The following is a 23,045-nucleotide window of genomic DNA, read 5'->3' on the forward strand; positions in this document are numbered from 1 at the left end:
ATTTTATGTATTCAAGGGCCCCTGTTTCCCTGCTGCACTGACACCCCTCCAGATGCATGAATTGGCATGTCGATAGTGACCACTGCAGGTCACCCAAGCCTGGCGTGGTGGGTCGTGGTGTCGCTTTGTGTGTGTGGAACTTGAATGTTCGGTCTGTACTCGCGTGGCTTTTGGACTGGTTTCCTTCAAATGTCCATAGAACATGCGATTCCAGTGAAGCGGGGTACCTAAACTAGCAGTATGTGTGACTGAGTGTGCACACTGCAATGGCTGGTTAGTTGCTGCCTCACACTAATAACATAATATATATCCATCGATCTTTTGTGCCCGCTTGTCCTATTTTGGGTCACAGGGGGTCTGGAGCCTATCACAGAGGCTATGGGTGCAAGGCAGGGAAAAACCAGGATGGGGCGCCAACCCATCACTGGAAACACACACACATCTATGGGCAATTAGGGAAAAACACGCACTTGGAACCCTGGCAGAGACTTGAACTCTGGCCTTAGAGGTGTGAAGTAACAGCGCTAACCACCGTGCCACCCATAATATAATATAATATAATATAATATAATATAATATAATATAATATAATATAATATAATATAATATTAGTCCATGAATCGTTACATTAATCGCTAGTATATTCGATTGTTAATATAATCATTAGTACCTTACACCCTAGCTAGATAATCTCAGCATGACTGCCATGCTAGTCCCGGATTTCATAGGTGTACTTATCGAACATTAAGTCTTATACGTCTGATTGTAGCCTTAAAAAGCACTAACCTAATAACGAATGATTACTACAGCATTCATACAGGAGTTAATTACCAGATTTATTTATTATTTTTAATTTATTTATATATTTTTCCTTCAAATAATCCGATCCCTTTGATCTTTGGTACATGATTCGGGGATTAGAAAATTAAAGAAAACATTTATACGCAGAATAAACGATATACCTCAGCCTGCTGTGATGACTTTTGAAGGCTTAGAAGAACACTGATATTCGAATGCGTTATCTGTCAGAAAACACCGCATTGCTGCCGCATCGTCCTTCGCGGCGTGGGAATAGGAATCACAGCAGCGCTAAAGCGACGTGAATATTCAGTACCTGACAGCATGTTATGTGTAAAATGGCAGCACCTTTGAAGTGCCGGGAAAGAAAAGCGCGATTTGCCCGCCTCGCCCTTATCTCTGCCGCTCCTGCTTGCCAGCTTGCCCACTTGCTGTCCCCGCATTTTCCAAAACGCGCCGCTTTGTTAAGGGCATGATACTCAGGGATCGCCACTTCAGGTGACAGCCATAAGACTACTCGCTCTTCTGCGGTTCGATTTGGAAAATAACTATTCGTTGCCCGTAGACGGTGAGGCTATACGAGAAAGTCTGCGCATTCGGCGTCATTCATCTTTTGCAAAAGTAACGACGCGCCAAACGAAGCTAAATCGACAGGGCAGGAGAGAAACAGAATTTTTCCAGCAACAAGAACCAAAATTAATGAGCCCCGAGCATTAGTGCCCTATCGTGGATGCTGGATAGCTGTGCCAGTTTTGGGATTTCAGCTCAAGGTGTAACGATTAGGTTTATGGCTGGAAAGGATTTTGCATTTTTTAATCAGGAAAATGATATTTTTATGTTCTTGTTTCAGAAAAGACGTCCTTTGGGTTGTGCAGTTTCAGAGCCTCTAGGGCTGTACTGTAGATTCAGTTCTGACCTTAACGCTCGATTTCTGGTTTCCATATCTACTCCTATACAGACGTTACTTACTTCCCATAACCCCAAGACATCACTGGTTCTGGTGGTTTCTGTGTGACCAGTAACAGTCTGGTGAGCATCCAAGGTGTCTGCTAGCTTAGTCTTCCAGTAGAGTAGACCTCATGCTATTTATACTTGAACAGGATAAATCACTTGACTTGACAGAATATAGCTGTCTAAAAAGGCAGTTTGCTTGAGCATGAGCAATGATTGGTAACGCTGCCTTAAAAACCAGTTCTAGTACATTCTATACACGAGGAACAAAGGACTCAGCTTCGTGGAGCTTCAGACACTATTTCTGCACTATAACTTGGTTCTAAGCCCAACATAAAGGTATCACCATCAAAGCAGATCCTCCAGCCCCTAGAGCATATACTCCCTATATAAACCAGCTCTCTCTTTATAATTGTGCTCTTATTATATCAACCACAAACACCAGGCTGTCTGACTGACACTGACGCGGAAACTCGGGGTGGCGGGCAGGGAGGGGGGCATCCGGGGGGGCGTCTTTGAAGTGAAAATCCTCCGAATGGGCAGGTGGCATGAAAGACTTTTTAGAAGCATGAGGCTGGATAGAGATAAAGAGCTAAGGAAGGTCACTAATGATGCTGGAAGTGCTGCATGAGAACCAAGGCCTCCGAAGGCTGCATCTGCAAGAATCCCAGGGCATGAAGACAAGAAGACTCAAAGGGCATCGGCTCCCGGAGACACGTGCAGGTTCTCTTAGGGACAGGGGTGTCACCAATGTGCACGATGGCGATTTGAACATCTGCTTGGTCTTTCAAACCAAATTGCTTGACGTAGAGTAAACAAGGTGTGCAAATATCACCAGGCCTTGGAAGGATCGCTGCCAATTTCCACATGAATCCCTCTATGCTCCTGTTTGCGAGAGTCGCAACTCTGAATAAAGTTTTAGGTCTCCTCCCCTCCGCAAGTGTTCTTATGTCCTAGGAATTTGAAATCATAACTGAGATCACGATGTGAGTATATACAACGTCGGATGTCCAAGCGCAGAGGGACCAGGTATGGCATCATCTGCCAAAACGTTTCAGATCATCCAAGCATCAGATAATCAAAAGTACAAAGGGTAGGGCACGATGCACCATCTGCTCTTTACTTTCAAGATTTGAGCAGAGCTCGGGGGCAGGACAGCGTCGCTGTCGCCCTCCAGGGTCCCATTCCACAGCAGCGGCTGGAAAGGCTCATTTAAATTTACCGCGATCACTGGGGAGGTTTATATGACTGAGCATTTTTAATTATAGTCCTGGCGAGCTCCCATGAGAAAGGAGACAGATATGAAACAACATGGTGACTGCAGGTTAGTCCTTACAATTCCATCATTTGAGAGTGAAACAAGCAGCAATCACCATTTTAAGCTATTAAGGATTAAGTCTGCTGTTGTCATTAGACAAAGTAACGTAGGTCCACTGTTCATGTTTTGCAGAGGCCACATATTTAATTAGTCCTTCCATTACTTGTGGCATTATTTGTCCATTAGCTTATTCATCCAGATTTCCTTAAGTATCCAAATACAACAAAATTTCAACAAAACAGATCATTAGTACTACATATTGCCTGAGGTCTACGTCAATCAGAATTCTTCTATTCTAAAGCCAGTTTGGAAACTGTCTCTTCCAATAAGCAGGCAAAATGACACATGGGAAAGGTGTGTGCTACACTAAAGCATGTCCCAGGAACCAAATGCCCAAAAATGAAAGGTTCCAGACTATGGGGTATTACTGACATATCTACAATGCCAAGTGATGGCTTGACACTGCATAGTTTAAGGGTTGAAATAAGAAATGATTCTCTTCTCTCACTGGAATGCGTGGGGTGGTTTACAGTACTGAAGCCAAAACATTTAATGGTTACACTGGGCTCGAGCAGATGGTTAGCCTGAAGCAAGGCAAATGGCAAGAGGAATCACTTTAACTTAGTCATCGGCGGTGGCATATGGTCTGAGGTTCCGCAGTGAAGGGTAGCTGCCTTTTCCATTTTTTTAAAAGCAGTTGTTGACAGTGTTCTTTCGCAGGGGAAATGATCTTAAGCTTAATCCAGCTACTGCAAATCGTACGGCATGTGAACTAAGGTCTGGTGTCCTGATATTCTCACATGTACAGTACAGGCTCTTGGAAACGGTCCCGAAATGCAGTACCTTCTGATGATCTGACATTACGGCATAAACCCAGACTCTCCTAAAGCAATCTGGATTTGTGTAGGAAGCGTGCAAGGTAAGCAACTAACCTGACTGTCCAATACGCAAAACCCACATCCCAATGCCAATCCACATTTCCCACGGTCAAATCAGCATTTAATTTAATTTCAAACAGATAGCGCTAGACTTTCATTTACATGCAGTGCCCGTCAACTAATTTACATTTATTTGCTTCCTAAACAATATTGTTTGTGTTATATGTACAGGCTTTGTATTTTGTTTATATAAAGCATATGTTGTATATGCTTTTGTATCTGTGCCCTTTATGTAAGTCAGAAGAACTTCCCCTTGGGGTTAATAACAAATATCTCACAATAAGTAGCGGCCAACAGATATGCGGATGGACCAAAATGACAATAAGGAAAGTAAGGGAAGATGGCAGTGAGGTGAGCAGTAGTCGGGGTTAGCCTTACGCGGGGCCTTTCACACATGCTCATACATGCTCCGCGCGGCGGGGGGGGGGGGGGGTCGGTGCTGGGGGCGGCGGCTCCGGGCAGCGCTTACGTTCTGCTTGCCCACGATGTTGTCGAAGGGCAGCTCAGGGCTCCAGGAGCCCTCGGTGAAGGTGGCGCTGCTGCTCCTCCGCCCGCTGACGCTGGCCGACTCCTTCATGATGTCCTCGGGCAGCGACAGCAGGCTTTCCTCGGGCTGCTTGATCAGGTACGTCTCGATGTTGTGGCGCCGCAGGAATTCGTTGCGCTCTTTGCCGTGACCCTCCTCCACCTCGTAGTCGCCGTTCAGGCAGTCCAGGGCCGCCTTGGAGATGTGGATCCTCCTGAGAAAGGCAAAGATTTCAGGTCGCAAAAAATATCCAAAATACGTCACAAATGCGCCGAGTGACGGTCAGGCCCTGATGCGTCGCCAACGGCGATGTCCTAGGGCCGCGCGACCAGCAATGCAGCCTGAATATTTATGACATTGACTTTATTTATTAGAAGCTTTTGTCCAAAGTGAGGTACAAGTGAGGCAAATAGCACATTACAAACATATGGCTTTGGGCTGAGTAGCCACGATTTAACATAACAACTTCTGGTTAGCTGTAGCTGTAAGTCTGGTTAAATTGAACCCGGTTAAACCGTCAGCAAGCATCAGCGTAGGGTTGCTGACATCATCGGTGTGACGCCAAATTGAACTGCTTTCTACATGAGCTTCTGTGGTATTTTACTGCCATTTTGGGGACCAACATTTGTCTGTCAAGTGCTGCAGATTCCCCAGGTCATATTGCATGCAAACAAATTTAACTAGTGTGTGGGAAACACCCCCAAACAATATCCATTATCCATTAAAATTGGTCTTTAGAGCTTGAATATACATCACCTATTATTCTTGGATCACAACAGAGGACTAAAATTTACTGAAATCCCACTACAATAAGTTCAATTTGATTCACTTAAAAGCACAGGATTGGTGAAAAATGGGTCCAGGAGATTCATTCACTTTAAAAAATGAACCATCACATTCACTTTAATTTAACTCAAGGACGGAAAAAGAGCAAATGACTTGTGTAGGTAAAATGAATCGTATCCATTGTCATTTGAAACTAATTGGGGTAAAAGTGTTTTTCAAAAGCCTGCTTATGTTGGTCGGCCTCCAGCGCGTGGATTTCATCAGTAAGAAAGGTTGTGTTCAACAAATCATCTAACCTTTTACTAATTGTTTTCCGCAGCGGGTCTCCCATTCCAGCCTTAATGCTTGGCGTTCCAACCAGGAGATTACCTCACAGGGTCTGAAGTCACTTTAATCTGCAACTGGGAACTGGCAGATTCTGTGGTTTATCCAAGAATCACGGCTGGTGGACTCTTAGACACGTGCAAATGTTTGTGGTGTCGTTATTGACCCCAGGGAAGCGTGTGGCCCATCTGGCGTGCAATGCATTGTGGGATTCGGTGCGGGGAGAGTTAGGCCCCGTGGAGAAATCACACCAATAATAACAGTAATTAAAGCTTGTTTGTGAGTGATAACCAAGGGGCAGCCGTTGCTGCCCCCCCTGACACACAGTGATTCACTTACCAGTGCGGGTGGGGGTGGGGGGGGGTGTTTTTTTAAGGAGAGGGTTACTAAGGGTTATGACGCCATCTATTTAAGAGACCATTAAAGGACTATTTGCAGAAGGAGATGGATATAAAAAGAGAAAAAAAATATCAAGCACTTCTCCACCCGTAAGATAAAACACCGATAAATTGTAATGAAACATGATGGAGTTTATTTTTTAATATGATACTAAATCTTATCAAGATTTAAAGATGTTGTACCACGAAAGTCCTTTTAATTAATCAATTTTAGGCTTTCATCCAAAGTGATTGGCATGAGATGAAAGGGTTGTGGATCTTTTTTCCTGGGGGCTCACTGGGATTCAAACCCACATCCTTTGCATTAGGAGCACACGGCGCAGCTCAGAATACCCACCCTGGGATCCCACCCGACTCCAGCTTGTTGGCGATGTCGACATCCCAGGACCAGACGTCGAACTGCCACTTGCGGAGGCCCAGCACCCCGCACAGGACAGAGCCGGAGTGAATCCCGATCCGCATGTCGATGTCATGCTTCGTCCGCGACCTCACGTACCTGCAGCCGCAAGAGAGGAAGTGAGTGCTAGGGACAGACCACTGAAAGTGCAAGTGGAATCGGAATATGAATTGAGGAATCGCGCTAGAGTTGTACAATTTTCATGCACTAGTATAGTTTTATACAAATATCCATTTGTTATTCTGTTAAGGGACAATATGGCAATGTGATTTTTCACTCATAAGTTGTGCATCATTAGCAACTAAATGTCATATTCATAAATTCATATAAAGTGCAGTTCAGCACTAATCATTCAGGCTTTTGTGATTTGGACTGCCATATGCATTCTGAAATGTGTTTTGCGTAGAAGATGCTAGCTGAGGGGGTGGCGATGGGAAGCATGTGCCCTGCACAGGCCCGTGGCGTCTTACGGGAGTGGCGCAGCGTGTAAAGTGCCGGCGCTGAGCACCATTGTTACTTGCAGGTCTCCAGAAAGGAACACGAGCGGTCGATCGTATGCAGCTCTTAACTGCTGCCTTCTGCAGCTAATGGACACTTCGCTGTGGACTTTGCTGGCCGGATGTAATCGGAGCTGGATGCACATTTTGCTGCGTCGGATTTGTAGCTATTGGCACTAATTGCTCGAATTTCAAAGCCGGTCTCAGACCTTCTAGAGGCAGGTTCTCGGGTGACGCCCTGCCTCAGCTACGGCTTACATACATTTCAACAGTGTCATCTTGCCTAAATTGCAACCTTCTGGACTGGAGGTGCCCTTTACTGAGCTCCTGCAGCATGCAGCTATGTCTTTTTCTGCAGTGCCAAATTGGAGCAGTTGGATTTCTCTCTGAAAAGGCCCCGCCCCTGTTTCTGAGCCCACTGGTCCAGGACGACGCACCGGATGGTTTTGATCATGCTCAAGCCCATCTCCACGCAGCAGTGCGCGTGGTCCTGACGCGGCTCCGGCAAGCCCGACACGCAATAGTAGCAGTCCCCCAGGATCTTGATCCGAAGGCAGTGATGCTCCTGAGGGTGCAGATCGGGAGGGGTAGGGATGGGGGGTGTCAAACACATTAGTGCAGTCTACTCACATCCATCTGATCCATACTGCATCTTAAAAGGTTCTTTGCAACCAAAGAAGATGCATTTCCTGCGACCAAAGAGAATGCATTTCCTGCGACCGAGGAGAATGCATTTCCTGCGAATGAGGAGAATGCATTTCCTGCATCGGCAGGCCTACATGCACGAAGAGCAGCTTGCCTAATACTAAAGCATGTAACCCTGCAGCCAGTGAAGATTCTAGTCTCAGAAAAGACTCTGACATCATTGTCTGGAACGGGGGTCCAGCTCCTCTCCTGTACTGCTTTTAAAAATAATCCAGGTTTATAATTGGACCAAGCTTTGCATAAAAGTGTCTATGTGTACCAGGCAAAGGAACATACAGTACGAATAAAAATATAATAAATGCAATTAAAGAGAACCAGCAGGCATGTTAAGATCAGGCTGTAATCAAATGGCCGCTAACTTCAGGTCAGAAATGACACAGAAAGTTCCTCATTATTCAAAAGCCTAATAACTAACGATTCCTGCAAGTTTCCGCTAATGAGACAGTCGCTGTTTGCAGCCGGGATTTCCGTTTATGTCTTTCCGTCGGTTTGGCCGATGCCTGCGTTTGAAAGCGTTTACGTGTCGTTTGTCGTTTTGTGCTGGTCTTTCAACAAAATCAGGGACTGACAAACCCTGCGATGAACATTCTGATTCTTCATCAATGCAATGCTTATGTTAATTAATAAGGCGACCTTCAAATCTGACATTATCCAAGAATTGGAAATATTCCTGCAAACGATATTTTGAGGCCTCTCAGCATGTGTGGTTGTGTGAATTTATTGTTAGGGCACAGGCTCCGGAGGGGTGATTACTGTATTTTTAAAAGGCCGTTCCACTTGCATTTTCAATACCAAATAAAGCAGGGTGATCATTTTAAGGCCGCGACGGTATCTTCGTAGAGAAAAAATGAAGGCGCAAACACTTAGGCGTCTGGAGCTGTTCCTGTGGCCAATCAGCGCCGTAATCTAAGCTTGTCATCAAAGCCTATTTACTGCCCTTAATGCATCTATGATAAAGTGAGAGGATCGGCAGAGAGGAAGAAGATGGAGCTGCCAGTTAAATGGATTTTGGGCGAGGCGACAGAGGCAGCGGCCATCTTGGGAGAGGAGGCCTTGTGACTGCGATGAAATGCACTGATTTACCCCACCGCAGTTTCGCATGTATTGCTGCGTTCTGTTAGCCTGTATTAACCCCAGCCTGGGATTTTCGCATCTCCGCAGCCCCAGTCTTCGAGGGACCCCTGTCATCTGCGTTTCCCTCACGTCCTCCTTCACTCACTTACATGCATTTATTCATATTTACTGCCGCAGTATTGGAAATAACTGTACTTTTACTCCATTATTGCCATTATTTGTCATTATTATGGAAGGGTAAACAATGCAGTATGTAATTATCTATGTAGACTGCTCGTCCCTATTATGAAAAGGCATTGTAGGCATTGTAGCTTCTGTGCTGGACAATTAAAGCTGCGTGAGAAGGGAAAATGGAGGTAATTAAGAAATACCTGCCGGGAATTAATTGACACTTTCAAATACGCTTCAAGAATAAAGGGCGTTATTTTCAGAGGTAGACCAGAAATTCGTAACTCAAGAATCAACTCTCGTGATTGGACTGCCGTATGTCGTCCGTGAGGTGGTCTATGCAGATTCATTTAAAATACGCTATTATGCATTATTGTCAGCCGTTATCACTTAAACTTTCACAATGCCTTTTATAAGATAAGGTAAGATAAGATAAGAAAAAACTTTATTTATCCCGAGGGAAATTCTTTTGTCCTTTACTTGCTCAGTGCAACAATAGGAATAAAGGTAAGAGTTTAAAGGGAACAGAAGTAATAGTCATAGAAATAATAGTGCAAATAACTATGAGTAATACTTTGTATTATAACTATAGAAATACTCATAAATACTTATACTCTGTACAAAGTAAAAAAAAATGTTAAAAAATGTATATGTATAGTTTTGTGCAAAAGCCGTCTTTCTGGGTAGCAAGGGCATATTTTCTCAGAAAAAAACTTAATATCAGAATGTATGGAAATCTACTACGAATTTTTTTCTGTTCACCAAAAGTGACATATTTGCTTGGATGGCTAGATGAACATCATCTCAAAACTCGCCTCAGGGGCACCACAGCCAGTTCATGTATTTCTTAAATTTCACCATCAGCTCACTTAATTAATTAGTTTCATTAGTTGAATAATTTGATTAGGCATTGAGTACCAAACAAGGCTTGTTAATCAACAAATACATTGAACGTTTCATGCATGCGTTGTGGTGATTTTGGGAGAGGTTTTGACTTATATAATGTCACAGCAGTCTGTAGATCATATAAATATTATTTCCATTGGCAGTGTATTCTGGCCCAGTACTGTGTGCGAACTGGTCCCCACTTACATGTGCGAGTCGGTCAAACCTGGCAAAGAGCTCATTCAGCATCCTGACCAGCTCCTGTGCTGACAGTGTGGTGGACAAGTTGGTAAAGCCTTTGACGTCTGCAAAGAGAATGCTGCAGAAAGCAGGGAGACGGCGCATTAATTGCAGGGTCGCCTGGAGCAGCTGCACGCCGACGATAAGGAGAAACGCAAGGCGGCAGGAGTCGCATGACCTCGTTACCACGTCGTCAGCGTAATTACAAGAACGCGCGGGGGTGTACAGTACTGCCTCACGCCGAACGACAGTGTCGACGCGACAATGCAAGAGAGACGGTCCATAATCACAGCCGCTCCTCGCACAAAGGATTTTAAGTGGTCTGTGGTAAATACATTTAAGCATATAATATGGAAGTTCACGTATGTTTAAGTGCAATGAATTATTTACATGTAGAAAGGCAGCTGTTTACATCACGTGACTGCAAATCGAAGTAGCGTATCAGGAAATGTGGGGTTTTTAAAAATTATAAAAGGTACATTTGTACTTCGGAGTTTGACTTGAGGTGTTTTGGACGTGGCACCAACATTCCGGACCACTGATCTGACCGAGACCCTGTCCTCTTGGTCCGAATGAAACATCGCACACACTCCAATAGACACCCAGGACCAGAGACGCTCACCTGACGTTCTCGTAGCGGTGGATGTAGATCTTATGAAACTGATGCTGGAGGTGCTCGTCCTCCACGTTGGTCATGTCATTGATCATCTCCAGCACCACGAACCGGGGTAAGACTGAGAGCACCAGCCTCTCCTACAAGTGGGGGAATCCAGAAAGATCTTAGCATCAGTACACGGCTATTATAAACACAGCGCCGGTGGTAAATAACAGAAAACAAGGTGCAGTAGGGTTCACCAGCACCTCCAGATGGAGAAAGGTTACTTCAACTGGATGAGAATATTTGTTAATCTAATAATAGGCTAATCTGTTTTTAACTGATCTGATCTGGGCTGATCTGATGAATATAACTTCATACCTGTTTCATACCTTTAATGCTTTGTTCACTATTCACTCTGAATTTATCTCACCGCAACAAGCTTGCTAAAAATAGATGCAAGCACTGCCAAGCAAGCATTATTGTAGTCATCCTGTTTTTTTTTATTATTATTCCCGGGACAGAGGCCGAGAGAAAGGCCTGGCCTCCGCCCAAACAACAACAGTACATGTCGCGGCGATGCTGACCTCACTTGACTCACTGCAAAACCATGAGGCGGGACGGTGTTTTGCGAGTGTCCCCAGCGGACTTTCACTCTGAGAGTGCTAGAAGGAGGGTGAGCGGGGAATGGAGCCTCGGGGGTAAGTGAAATCACACCTCATGCTCCCACGTCGGACAGCGATTACAGGACGGAGTACGTGTTTAACGACCAGGTCAAACCCTCATTTTCCCCACACCTCCTGCTTTTGAAGAGCTCAAAGTGTCACTTGGTCAACAAGGGAGGGGCTTGCATTTCAGTTCTTTAATCAATCGACGAAATTCATTGTATGACATCACTGCATTAATTAAAACCAGCGTTTCGAAAGCCTTGAGTTGAGAAATGAGGTAAAAGTGACCAATGTGGTGATGTCATACAATGAAGACTGTGATTGGTTAAAGAAGTGAACCACAAGCCCCTCCCTTCTTCAGACTTGGCAAAATCAGATCGTCCCCGTCTCCCCTTTTCAACACAAAGACGTCCAGTCACAACAGCGCGTGTCGCCACGAGGGCTTATAAAGTGCGTGTAATGACTTCTGGGAAATGAGGCGGAGCCCCAGATGTTTGCAAAGCTGCATTGTGTTTGCAGGGATGTCTTGTTCCTGGGGAGGCCTGGACTTCCTACAAAAACGGTCTCTATGGATGCTTCTGGCGAGCAGTAAGTCACACGGTGTTGAGCTGGGAGCCATGTGACCCGACGGGCCTGTTCCCTGGGGCTGCGCCCAAGCCGTCGCTTATAAATCAGCACCGAGACTGACTCCGGGTCAGCTGCCGACAGCCCGCTTCTGTGACTGACACTGTTAGCCTGCTGTTCACAGGGTTAATGCGCTTCATGCTGTGAGAATATACAGTGGTGACAGTATGTGTTACTAAATCCTTCACTCGACGCCTTACTGTATTATTCACAGGCTGCATGTTTGATTCCTAGGCAAAAACAAGGCCCCCGAAATGCTCAGGATAAATAGCTGACTATTACTAGCATAGTGGGAGATGTTAAAGCTAAATTATTACAATGGAGCCCAATATTTGATCAATCATCCAACCCCCAATAAACTGACCTTTGTATTTAATTTAAATGGTGCCCCCCCCCCCCAATATCAAACTGCCTCCTACATGGTTGCGGTTGGCAAATAGGGCTTGATTTCAAGTCGTAATTAGTGATGTGCCTGACTACCTACGATAGCTCAGTCATGATTACTGTCTTTTCCGCGTATTTGGGGCTGCGCCCTGTTTGAATTTGCCAGGAGTATGAAGGTGGCCCCCTGTCCAATTGTTGCGACTCCTTGAAAATAACCGCGGTGACTCTGCGCCCGTGTGGCGCCTCGTGATTGGTGGAGCAGGGAGCGTCACTCGCCAATGGGGGGGGGGGAGGGGGACTTTTTGCCAGATGTCCCATCCCCCCCCCCCCCCGATTAAGAATACGATCATTCGCTCACATTAGCTATGGATCTTTCCATCTTTCAATGTGTTCCCGCCCTCAGTGCCTCTCTTCTTAAAGCTGAAAGACACGTCATCGTGGCACCATGAATAACAGCCCCCCTCCCGCGCCATATACACATGGACAAGATGAGGCTGCCCTGAGGCCTGCCGTTGCTCTAAGGCCCCCCAGGGTGAAACAGCAGGTTGACGCCCCCTCCATTAACCAGTCTGTCTGCCACTGGGATATATATGCTGCTTCAGACAATCAGAATCTCAGAACAAAACATCACTGAATGCTTCTATACTATCTTATAACTGTATCTTATAACATGGCCGCCATCTATGTCACAGCACTTTCAGGTCACAAGCAAAGGAGCTCAATTAAGACACCCCCCCCCCCCCCCCGACCCCCCCACCGAGCATCACCTGTCTCTGGTTCTCAGTCTCCAGGCGGAGTCGAGCCTCGATGCACCTCCTCGTCTCCAGGAAGGCCTGGCGTTGAGCCCGGTCCGACAGGTAGCTGATGAACACACCCGCCGTGTTCATGCACGTGAAGAGCACGGCCTGGGCCAGCAGCTGGGGGTAGGAGACAGGGAGGAGGTGGGAGGAGGTGGGAGGAAACGACAGAGGACATGATCAGTCCCTCCGTGCTCCTTGCCAAACATCACTGCACTGCCACATCACAACTGGCCTGGGTCAGAAGCCCAGTCAATATGGACTGAGATCAATTAAAAACAGAGAAATGCCTCTCATTGAATAATAATCCATCCATCCATCCATTTTCCAAACCGCTTATCCTACTGGGTCGCGGGGGGTCCGGAGCCTATCCCGGAAGCAATGGGCACGAGGCAGGGAACAACCCAGGATGGGGGACCAGCCCATCTCAGGGCACACTCACACACACCATAAACTCACACATGCACTCCTACGGGCAATTTAGCAACTCCAATTAGCCTCAGCATGTTTTTGGACTGTGGGGGGAAACCGGAGTACCCGGAGGAAACCCCACGACGACATGGGGAGAACATGCAAACTCCACACACATGTGACCCAGGCGGAGACTCGAACCCGGGTCCCAGAGGTGTGAGGCAACAGTGCTAACTACTGCACCACCATGCCGCCCCCAGTATGAAAGATGTTTATATTATTATAATATAATTTATATACAAATTACTTGGTGTCTTATGGGTTATTTGTAAGTGGCCAATTACACGCTGTTGCCTTTGTAGTAGATGTGCAGGGGGGATGTTATTGAGGAGCTACTTTTCAATGGCATTCGTTGTACCTTTTATTTATTGAGATTCTTTTATCCAAAGTGACACAGAAGTGAGGATCAGAGTGCAGGATAAGACTGGGCATCCCAAGCAGTTGGGGTTGAGGCCCTTGCTCAAGGGCCCGCCATTGGTGCAATTATTCTGCTAGCCGTGGGATCGGAACTCACAACCTTCCGGGTAGAGTCCCTTCACCAGCTGAGCTCCACAGCGCCCACATCAGCGCACTCATGTTAGTGAACTGCAACGTGTTTAATGTAGAGAGACAAAAATGACAGAAATAGCATAAGGAGGGGCAGAGGAGTGAAATTATAGGAGACCATTATCAAGGGCACGCAGTTACACTGCATCAACTGAAGGGGGCGGGGGCGGTGTCTGCACCTGGCTCTGTAGTCAGAGAGTCAGGTAACACGTGCAATCATTAGTAACATGTTTCACCTGCCCTCCGTTTTCCATGTGCATTAAATATGGCTCTTCCCCTGAGACAGGCAGAGGAAGTTTCTGTGCGCAGTCCTGGATTTCAGCAAAATAAGTTCATTTTGCTTTTTCCCCAAAAGTGTTTGCTGCAAGTTTCGTCATCCCTGTTCCTGAAAATAGGGGGAATTTCCTAACAAAGCCCCCCGATCTGCGTCAGCAGTGCCTGCCCCCCCCCCCCCCCCCCCCGCCTGCCCGCAGTCATGTGGTCCACCTCACTCAGGGTTTTTCCACTGGGAAGAACAGAGGGACGGGTCCGGACACGTTGAGGGCCCCTGGCACCACATGTGGCTCCGAAGGGCCCGGATGAGCCTGACGCAGAGGCAAAAATGGCAGGCATAACTGGGGCCAAAACAAGTGCGGTAACAGTATATATCTGGAGCGTAATGAGTCCATTAGGGAGCGTGCCAAGCTGCAGGGGGAGGGGAAGAGCGGCTGGGGGGTGCTAGGGAGGGCCGCTTCTGCTCGAGCCGCGGAGGAAAATGCTCGGATCGTATTTGGCGTCGCGGAACACAGGGCGCCGCTTCCGCGCCTTAGTAATCGTCTTTGGAGGGCTTCTCTCGATGTCGACGTGATCTCAACGCACCATAGCGATTCGCTATAAGCCATCGAGCGGTGATGAGGAATCCCGCTCGCACCCTGGGCTGTCATTACGCTCTTTTGGCTCCGTTTATCGAGCGGCCGTAGGCCAAGGTGGATACGGCGTCAGCTTGGGGCCGGCATCGGCCGGAATGCCTTGGGAGGCGCCCCTCACTCCATCAAAGGAGGCGCACCTGCCCACACAGTGGACATTAGCGGGACGCCCACGAGGGACCGGAGGGGTACAGAGCGGGCCTTCTGACAATTTGATCTGGTAATGAGGACTGAAATAGCCTCCCCCCGGCCCTCCCCCTTCCCCAGCCCACCTCACCGCTCGCAGAGGCGAACTGCTACATGTGGGAGTCTCGGCGGGGGTGTGGTAGGGGGAGCGTGACAGCTGCTTTGATTTGCTGTCGATTTTTCAGCAATTTATGCCTGATGCGGGATCCAGCATCCGACATGGACGTTTTCGCCACACGGAGGCTGCTGCGGCTGACCTCACGCTCGCACGCGCGACATCGGAACCCCAGACAGCTACCTCTCCTCTTTAAACAAGGCAGTGGGCAGGTTTGGCGCTTTCTGGAACAAAAGATGAATGCGCTCAGGATCGTCCAATCACACGAAGGCCCGGCTCTCTCGCTACCTACAGACATCGGGTCGGTTTAGACCTAGCGCCCCTCCCCCAATTCGCCCCTCCCACACTCGCTGCTGCCCACGGCCGCCCTCTGATTCTGCCATGGCATCAGCCTTACGGCCCAGCGACTGTTACATTAATTATTAAGCGCTTGCCTTGCCATTTCACAAAGATGTCCTGCAGGAGCATGTCACAGACTCCAGCAAGGAGCACAGTCATTCTTTGGGCATGAATATTTTAGTGGTGTCCTTTACTCCGTTCCTCCTCATCATTCACTTCTTTTTTCGCCATCCTGATGGCATCGACCTGACAAATTGTCTCAGTAAAGCCATCCCTTAGATTGTAGTAATATAAACTAAGAGGTCAAACATGTAAAAGCCTATGTAAAAAGGTACAGCCTGACACTAGGCGAAGCCTAGATGCCTTTATACAGAGTAACAGTGTGTATCTAAGGGATCCGTTTCAATGAAGCCACTTGGCGTGTTAACCGACTACAATAGGAAGGCATTCTCCACACCTTACAATGTATAGTGGCCTTGGTTAGTGAAACAAATGTATCATTTGTGTCACACCCTGTAATACAGCAGATAATAATATCATATGTTGGAGTAAAGAGTGAAAAGCTGTTTTGCAGGACATGAGGTCAGGAGGATGGAGGATGTGTCAGGCAGGAGGCCCCACAATGTACAAAACAGTTCGGCACTCTGAAAATCGAATCCGCAACCATGAGAGTCGGGCCATTGCTCTTACGCTTGCTTTAGGCTCAAAATAATCACTTACAGGTGAGTAGAGGGGACTCACCCAAAACATCGGCACCTTCTATGTTCACACAGATCTATTTGAAAGTACGGCGAGATAGATATTCCTGCACAGAAAGCAGAGTAGGCCGGTTCACTTTTGGATTTTTTCTTGCCGACTTACTCCAGAGAACAGATCCTTTTCTACACCTGGCTACACATGTGATGCGGTATCTAGCCATAATAAGCCACGCGATGCACCAAGAACCCTAGTCACTGGTCAGGCCATGTTCATGTTTACATCCATCCATCTATCCATTTTCCAAACCGCTTATCCTTCTGGGTCGCGGGGGGTCCGGAGCCTATCCCGGAAGCAATGGGCACGAGGCAGGGAACAACCCAGGATGGGGGGCCAGCCCATCGCAGGGCACACTCACACACCATTCACTCACACACGCACACCTACGGGCAATTAACAACTCCAATTAGCCTCAGCATGTTTTTGGACTGTGGGGGGAAACCGGAGTACCCAGAGGAAACCCTGTGACGACATGGGGAGAACATGCAAACTCCACACACATGTGACCCAGGCGGAGACTCGAACCCGAGTCCCAGAGGTGTGAGGCAACAGTGCTAACCACTGCACCACCCCTTCATGTTTACATAATTACTTAATTAGCATGGGGTATAAAAAAAGAGTTCAGCGCAATTGCAACAGCACATCAGCGTTTCCCATTTCCACCAACACCACAGAAATCACTGTCAGCAGATGTCGGATTTTCAGACACGTTAAAAACATCGGACAGATGCTCCGTGAGCTGCAGTTTTATGTACAGGGAAGCTCAAGGCGTGAATTTGACGCTATTCTCATTCCTATTAATTACAAAACTACGGCAGTAGGTCAGGTGCTGGTCCATGGCGTCGGTATCTGTGGACTGACAAGGAGCCTCGGTGTGTTTCCTGGGCAGCTTTTGGCTCAGTCGCCCCCCTCGGGAATCTCTCATCACTTCACTCTCAACAAAGCTCATCTGCCCATCAAAAGCAGCCATTTCAAAACATCGGCTGATGTGCTTATTGTTCACACATGTACAGATCTGTAATATTGGCCGCCGCAGTGCATGATGTATATACATATTAAGAGAATTAGGCTGTAGGATGCAACTATACGTTTTCGTACACGATGCACAATCACGAATGAAAATCAATTTCGGGCAGCACTCAAACGCATGTCCCTCGCAGTGTAACGATCAGGCCCAGGCTGTAGTATCTAAAATGCCTCATTATTGCCTCGTTAAGGCCCAGTCCCCAGAGTATAACTTTACAGTGTCTCTCAGCCTCCCTGGGGAGGGAAGTCAACCTGCTATAACTCTGCCTGCTCACGCTCCAGCGAGCCCCTGCCATGAGACCAGGGAAGACCCGTTGGCGATGGGGATGCATCAGCTGGAGGTGGGAAGTGTCCAGACTGCTGGAGACGTTCCAGGGAACTCACAAGGGGTTATTGGACATTACACTTCAGAGCAGAATAGTTAATATGGCGGAATTATGGACAAATATTGTATGAATGAAGTACGAATATGAAAATGAATACAGCCATATTAGTAAATGCAAAAAAGAGCTGTACCATCTCTTTAGTACTAATTCATTTCATATCATACATTTATTCTGAGGCTGTAGTCCTATACTGCCTTTTTCAATGCTGGGATCTGATCCCTTTCCTCATGGGAATATTGGGCTCGGTTGGCACTCACTGGGTAAGTCACATGCTCATGGTGTTCCCAGGTACAGTAGCTGGCCTTCCGCCATGGGTACTCCCCTGCCTTGTGTCCTGAGTTGCCAGATTGTATGCTACATTCCCCATGACCATATGATAGATAGATGTTGGAAATCAGAGCTAGCTAACAGGTAACCCCTGGTAATCACTGGCAACATCGAGAGTCAGATGCCAGCCACTAAGAAGGTTTGTCTGATATTATTCTGGCCTCTTTCTGGTTAAACCTGACCACCCCCAGACTTCTCCTGTTTAGACCTTTGCTCTCCTGTGTTAGTTCCTGTTTAGGCCTTTGCTTTCCTGTGTTGGTTCCTGTTTAGACCTTTGCTTTCCTGTGTTAGTTCCTGTTTAGACCTTTGCTTTCCTGTGTTGGTTCCTGTTTAGACCTTTGCTTTCCTGTGTTAGTTCCTGTTTAGATCTTTGCTTTCCTGTGTTGGTTCTTGTTCAGACCTTTGCTTTCCTGTGTTGGTTCCTGTCTACACCTTCGCTTTCCTGTATTGGTTCCTGTCTAGACCTTCGCTTTCCTGTGTTGGTTCCTGTCTAGACCTTCGCTTTCCTGTGTTGGTTCCTGTCTAGACCTTCGCTTTTCTTTGTTGGTTCCATGTCCTTCCCTTTGTTCCACGAAGCAGTGGAATTAGCATAGCGTGTGCAGGCTGCTGTGTCTCTGAAACATACAAGCGTCCCCAGAAGCCGCCGCCCTCCTCATCAATATCATTTAATTGTTTATCAGATAACTTCCGTCCGCTCAGGGTTCCATCCGTACTTTTTTTTATCCTACTGAATTTTTAATCAAAGGGATTCATTTATGATCAAATATCCTTCCTCCTCCCAATGAATTTGTTGATAAAAAAAAGCACTTTGATGTCATCATTTGTAAAGATCTAAATCTGGCAAGTAAAAATCACACCTTTGAACCGTTCCTGAGCAGGACTCGTAGCAAAAGGGGATGGTGTGCCTTCATTTCTGAGTAGAATTTGAAATTTTACTGGAAAATGGTTTATTTAAATTAAATAAAAGGCAGGTATTGTCCAGGATTTGGAGATCCAGGGATCTGCTGGTGTGTTCTACTCTGAAGGAGTCCCCAACTTGTAAAACCACAGATGTTCCTGTTAGCTTTCCTATGGGTGCTGCTCTCAGTCAGTGGACCAGCAAACCATGGAGAAAAACTCCAAGCCACCCACTAATCTCATTAAACACTGACCCTCTGGGCATATCTATGACGTGGGCCAGCTATAAACGGGCAACTGGATGAAATCCAAGCACTGATCACAATCTTTGTAAACCTGGACGGGGGAGGGGGCTAGAGTTGAAAGAGGCAGACCTTAATAAAATGGGCCCCCACCTCCCCTGGCTGTCATCAGCCCTGACATCCACCACAAATGAGTTGAGGCACCTGATCTTGTTGGCAGAGCGAGCATGTCAACAGCTTCTCAGGGATGGGAGGAGGGGCGGGTTGGGGCCGTCATTGGGGTCAGGGATCCCATTATTGCCTACAGGTTAACATTTGCTTACTGGCGACAGGTCATTTTGATTATATCGCGAAATGCTAATTTGATCAACAGAAGAACTGTACGTGCAGAGTCACTCCTCCGGAGAACAATGCAGTCTTTTAATTAACTTCTATTCAGAATGAGACGTGAGGCAATTAGTCCTGGTGTTCAGTCGCGTGTCACTTCCTGTTGTCTTCTAGACACCCAGTTGGGTGCCTTGATGCACGCCCGCTAATCTTGGTAGGCCACTGGTAAGGTGTCCACTGTCTTTACTCAATTTCACTTAAAAGCCCCCCTCGACCAGCGAGATCACCGTACCCCACCTGGGATAGGGGGTCCCCATTTCCTCTGGCTGGTTCAGCGTGCAATGGCTGGGCGGGGGGGGGGCATTTCTTTGAACAGACAACCATTTTATGGTGGGGGGGAGGAGGTTAAAAGCTATCTTAGCAATCCCAGGGGCTTCCTAGTCTTGTGAAGAAATGGAAAGATTCAGATGCATGTGACCAGCACAGGAATCGGGATGAATGGGACACTGCAGATGAAAGGCTACCCCCCCCCCGCCCCCCCCCCAGATTGCAAGTGTTCCAGCACCACAGCCTGGCGTTAACATTTCACACATATTGACAGGTGCCTTCCCCTAGGTATTGACTGAGAGCCTGACCCCAAAAATGTCTATCTAAGGTATTTGTGCTCCAGTGGGACACATCGCAGACTTTGTGCAATCCACGCTACACACTTCATCTTAAACTGTCACAATCCCACAATCCCAGTCTGTGCATATTCCAAACCAGCATGAACTTCCTCTTCGTTATCAAAGCTTTTAATGACGATTCAAAATAAAATGCTTTTTTTTTTGGTGTGTTCTGTTTGTCCAGTAATGCATCACATCACATGGGTGCAGGATATCATACCACTAATATTGCCAATACACAAAAACCCATAGGTCCATTCATCTTCTCACCACGTATCCCAGTCACGGTGGTGGGGGCTGGAGGCTGGAAACGAACCCAGGCAGCAAAGGGCGCAAGGCTGACATACAGCCTCAATGGGATGCCAGTCCATTGCAGGACACATAGGCTACATCCCAAAACGGATTGTTCGATGGCTTCCTCCCTCGATGACTCACTGTCTAAAGCTGAAAGTTCATGAAGCTGACGAGGGAAGGAACAAGTGAACGAGGAAGGTAGTGCGGATAAAATGCGGTATCGGGACACACTTGCGTCCTCGATGACTTACCAGGCTCCGTCTGTATGTATGAAGTCATCACAGAAATAGAGGCTTTCATGCCACATCATGGATGGGTGTCACCCACCATAGGTGAATTTCTCTGCCACAAAGGGAACTAGACTTCCACACGCCCCAGACAAAGTGATTTGAGCAAAAGTCGGCCCTTGATGATGCAATCAATCCGTAAGGTATTGAGACAGCACTTCAACATCTGGGATTCGGAAAAACTTTGGGGGGGGGGGGGGAGTCAGTGAGGGAGGGTGGCACAAACAAGGTTTTGGGATGTAGCCATTGACACATACAAGATGACTCTATGGTCAACCTAGAGATGCCTGACTGTCTATCTTTGGACAGTGGAAGAAATCCCTTGTGAAAAGCTCACAGACAAACCAGAGGTGGGATTCAAACTCCCAATTCTGGAGGCAACTATGCTGCCCACGGAGCTAACGAGTCTAGCTTTTCCCCAATGAATGACATCAATAAAGGTGAAAATGCTTTGTCCTCCTGTAATGACTTTCTGGTGGGGAAAAGTAATTAGCAGATCTTTGAAGTATTGTCCTGAGTTAGGGACCAAGAGGTACTGGAGCTGAATCCCCCCGAGTGTTGATCAGCGAGCCTCTTAACGCATCGCCGTGTGCCCAATCAAGGCAGGGGGAGGGGCTGCACTGGGGCACTCCCACCATCTGGAGCTTTTGTACATAGCCTACCACCAATATCCATAATTACACAGTGGCCTCATATATTTGACAGCAATTAAACTGTGCCCAATGGCCTAGACAAATGGGGCAAGGTCACCAAATTGCTGCAGCACGGTATCTTACAGAGAATCGCTCGGAGAGCCCGAAGAGCACATTCCATGGACCCGGGATGCGGTCTCATACTGGGGAGAGCAATACGAGTGAACATTAGAGTACTTGCTTTTGGGGAAATCACAGTGACAAACGTGGGGTTTTTTGCTGGGGGGCCTGATCCGGCATTAACCCTGAATTTTATTTTCGTCTCAACATAAATCATCCTGCGAACGGCACCTGCTGGACCCAGCCAGACTTGCGCTGGGCAGAACCGCAAGCGTCACATGGCTGCAAGGGCCGCAGATGCAATGGATTAAAAAATGCAGGACAAATGCAGGGAGACGCCATAACAGTCCTATTGATAATTCTGCATTGTCTCTAGCTCACAAGTTTATACCGTGTAATATATCATGCAGTTACTGCTAATATTAGCACACTGTATGCCAGAATAAGTGAACCATTTTATATATTAAATCAATTTCAAAACTCAGATTGGATTTGGGATCGGGGGGGGGGGGGGGGCATTTATTACACAGCTGGAAATATCTGTACAGTAATTAACTTTTTTGGGGTTCTGTGGATTTTTTGCCCCAAACCTTTCAGTATCGCGAGGGCAGAGCTAACTTCCGATAAACATCACTGCGATAACATCAGACGGGGAGGAAACATTCATAGCATCGAATCTGCTGTTACAAATCATCTTTTAAATAATTACAGATCCTTATGCCGCATGTACATATTTATTATTCAACAAAGAGAAGTATGGTTTTTAAATTGTTTATATATACACATATATATATATATATATATACATGCAAACCATACAATTTGAGAAGTGTTTAAAATATTCCTATAATGCATATAATGAATGTTATAATGTTTGCATTTAAAGTTGAAGCCATCCTTTTATAGATTAAATCCAGAATTTCCTCGAGATTAAATTGTATTTATTGTATGTAATGTTTAACAGACCACAGTCACAAAACCAGTCCCTTATCTGTGACCTTGAGCGCATGTTTTAGTGGGATATTCTCACATTACGGGGACCAGCACGCTACACCCCCCGATCGCCTCCCCCCGCCCTTCCCCATTTGTGTGCATCCCACAGCGAGGCTTTCCTGGCTTTTCCTGACCCGCTCCGTTAATGAGTCCGCTTGCAGAAATGCCGCCTGACCTGAGAAAGCCCCTGGCCCCTGTCTCCGACCGTTTGAATAGAAGTGGTGCCCCCCCCCCCCCCCATTCTGGCAGACCTGCCGTGTGAGGATGCCCAGCGATACCTCCTCTGCCCACAGGGCAGGGGCGCGGTGATGCAGCTGGTGACTCATTTTAGGCGGATTCTTCCAGATGTTGGCAGAATGGACACGCCGCTACGCATCTTACTCCAGCATGATCCGGCGCTTTAAATCTGGCGTTAAAGCTGCAAGTAACCGAAGCCACGAATCTGCACGGCGTCGCGA

General features: G+C 47.1%; 1 protein-coding gene across 2 annotated transcripts in view; it reads right to left on the reverse strand.

Moving 5' to 3' along the window:
- Window positions 1-23,045, reverse strand: part of adcy8 (adenylate cyclase 8 (brain)) — a 41,926-nt gene that overhangs the window by 15,700 nt on the left and 3,181 nt on the right. For both annotated transcript variants that reach the window (XM_049011522.1, XM_049011523.1), the window contains exons 2-7: window positions 13,044-13,193; window positions 10,628-10,758; window positions 9,973-10,084; window positions 7,371-7,498; window positions 6,377-6,535; window positions 4,475-4,745 (exon numbers count right to left, since the gene is read on the reverse strand). In XM_049011522.1, the coding sequence (XP_048867479.1) occupies window positions 4,475-4,745; window positions 6,377-6,535; window positions 7,371-7,498; window positions 9,973-10,084; window positions 10,628-10,758; window positions 13,044-13,193 (951 nt within the window). The remainder of the gene's footprint in view (window positions 1-4,474; window positions 4,746-6,376; window positions 6,536-7,370; window positions 7,499-9,972; window positions 10,085-10,627; window positions 10,759-13,043; window positions 13,194-23,045) is intronic.

The sequence above is a fragment of the Brienomyrus brachyistius genome, chromosome 4 (genome assembly GCF_023856365.1).
Source record: "Brienomyrus brachyistius isolate T26 chromosome 4, BBRACH_0.4, whole genome shotgun sequence".
Lineage (NCBI taxonomy): Eukaryota > Metazoa > Chordata > Actinopteri > Osteoglossiformes > Mormyridae > Brienomyrus > Brienomyrus brachyistius.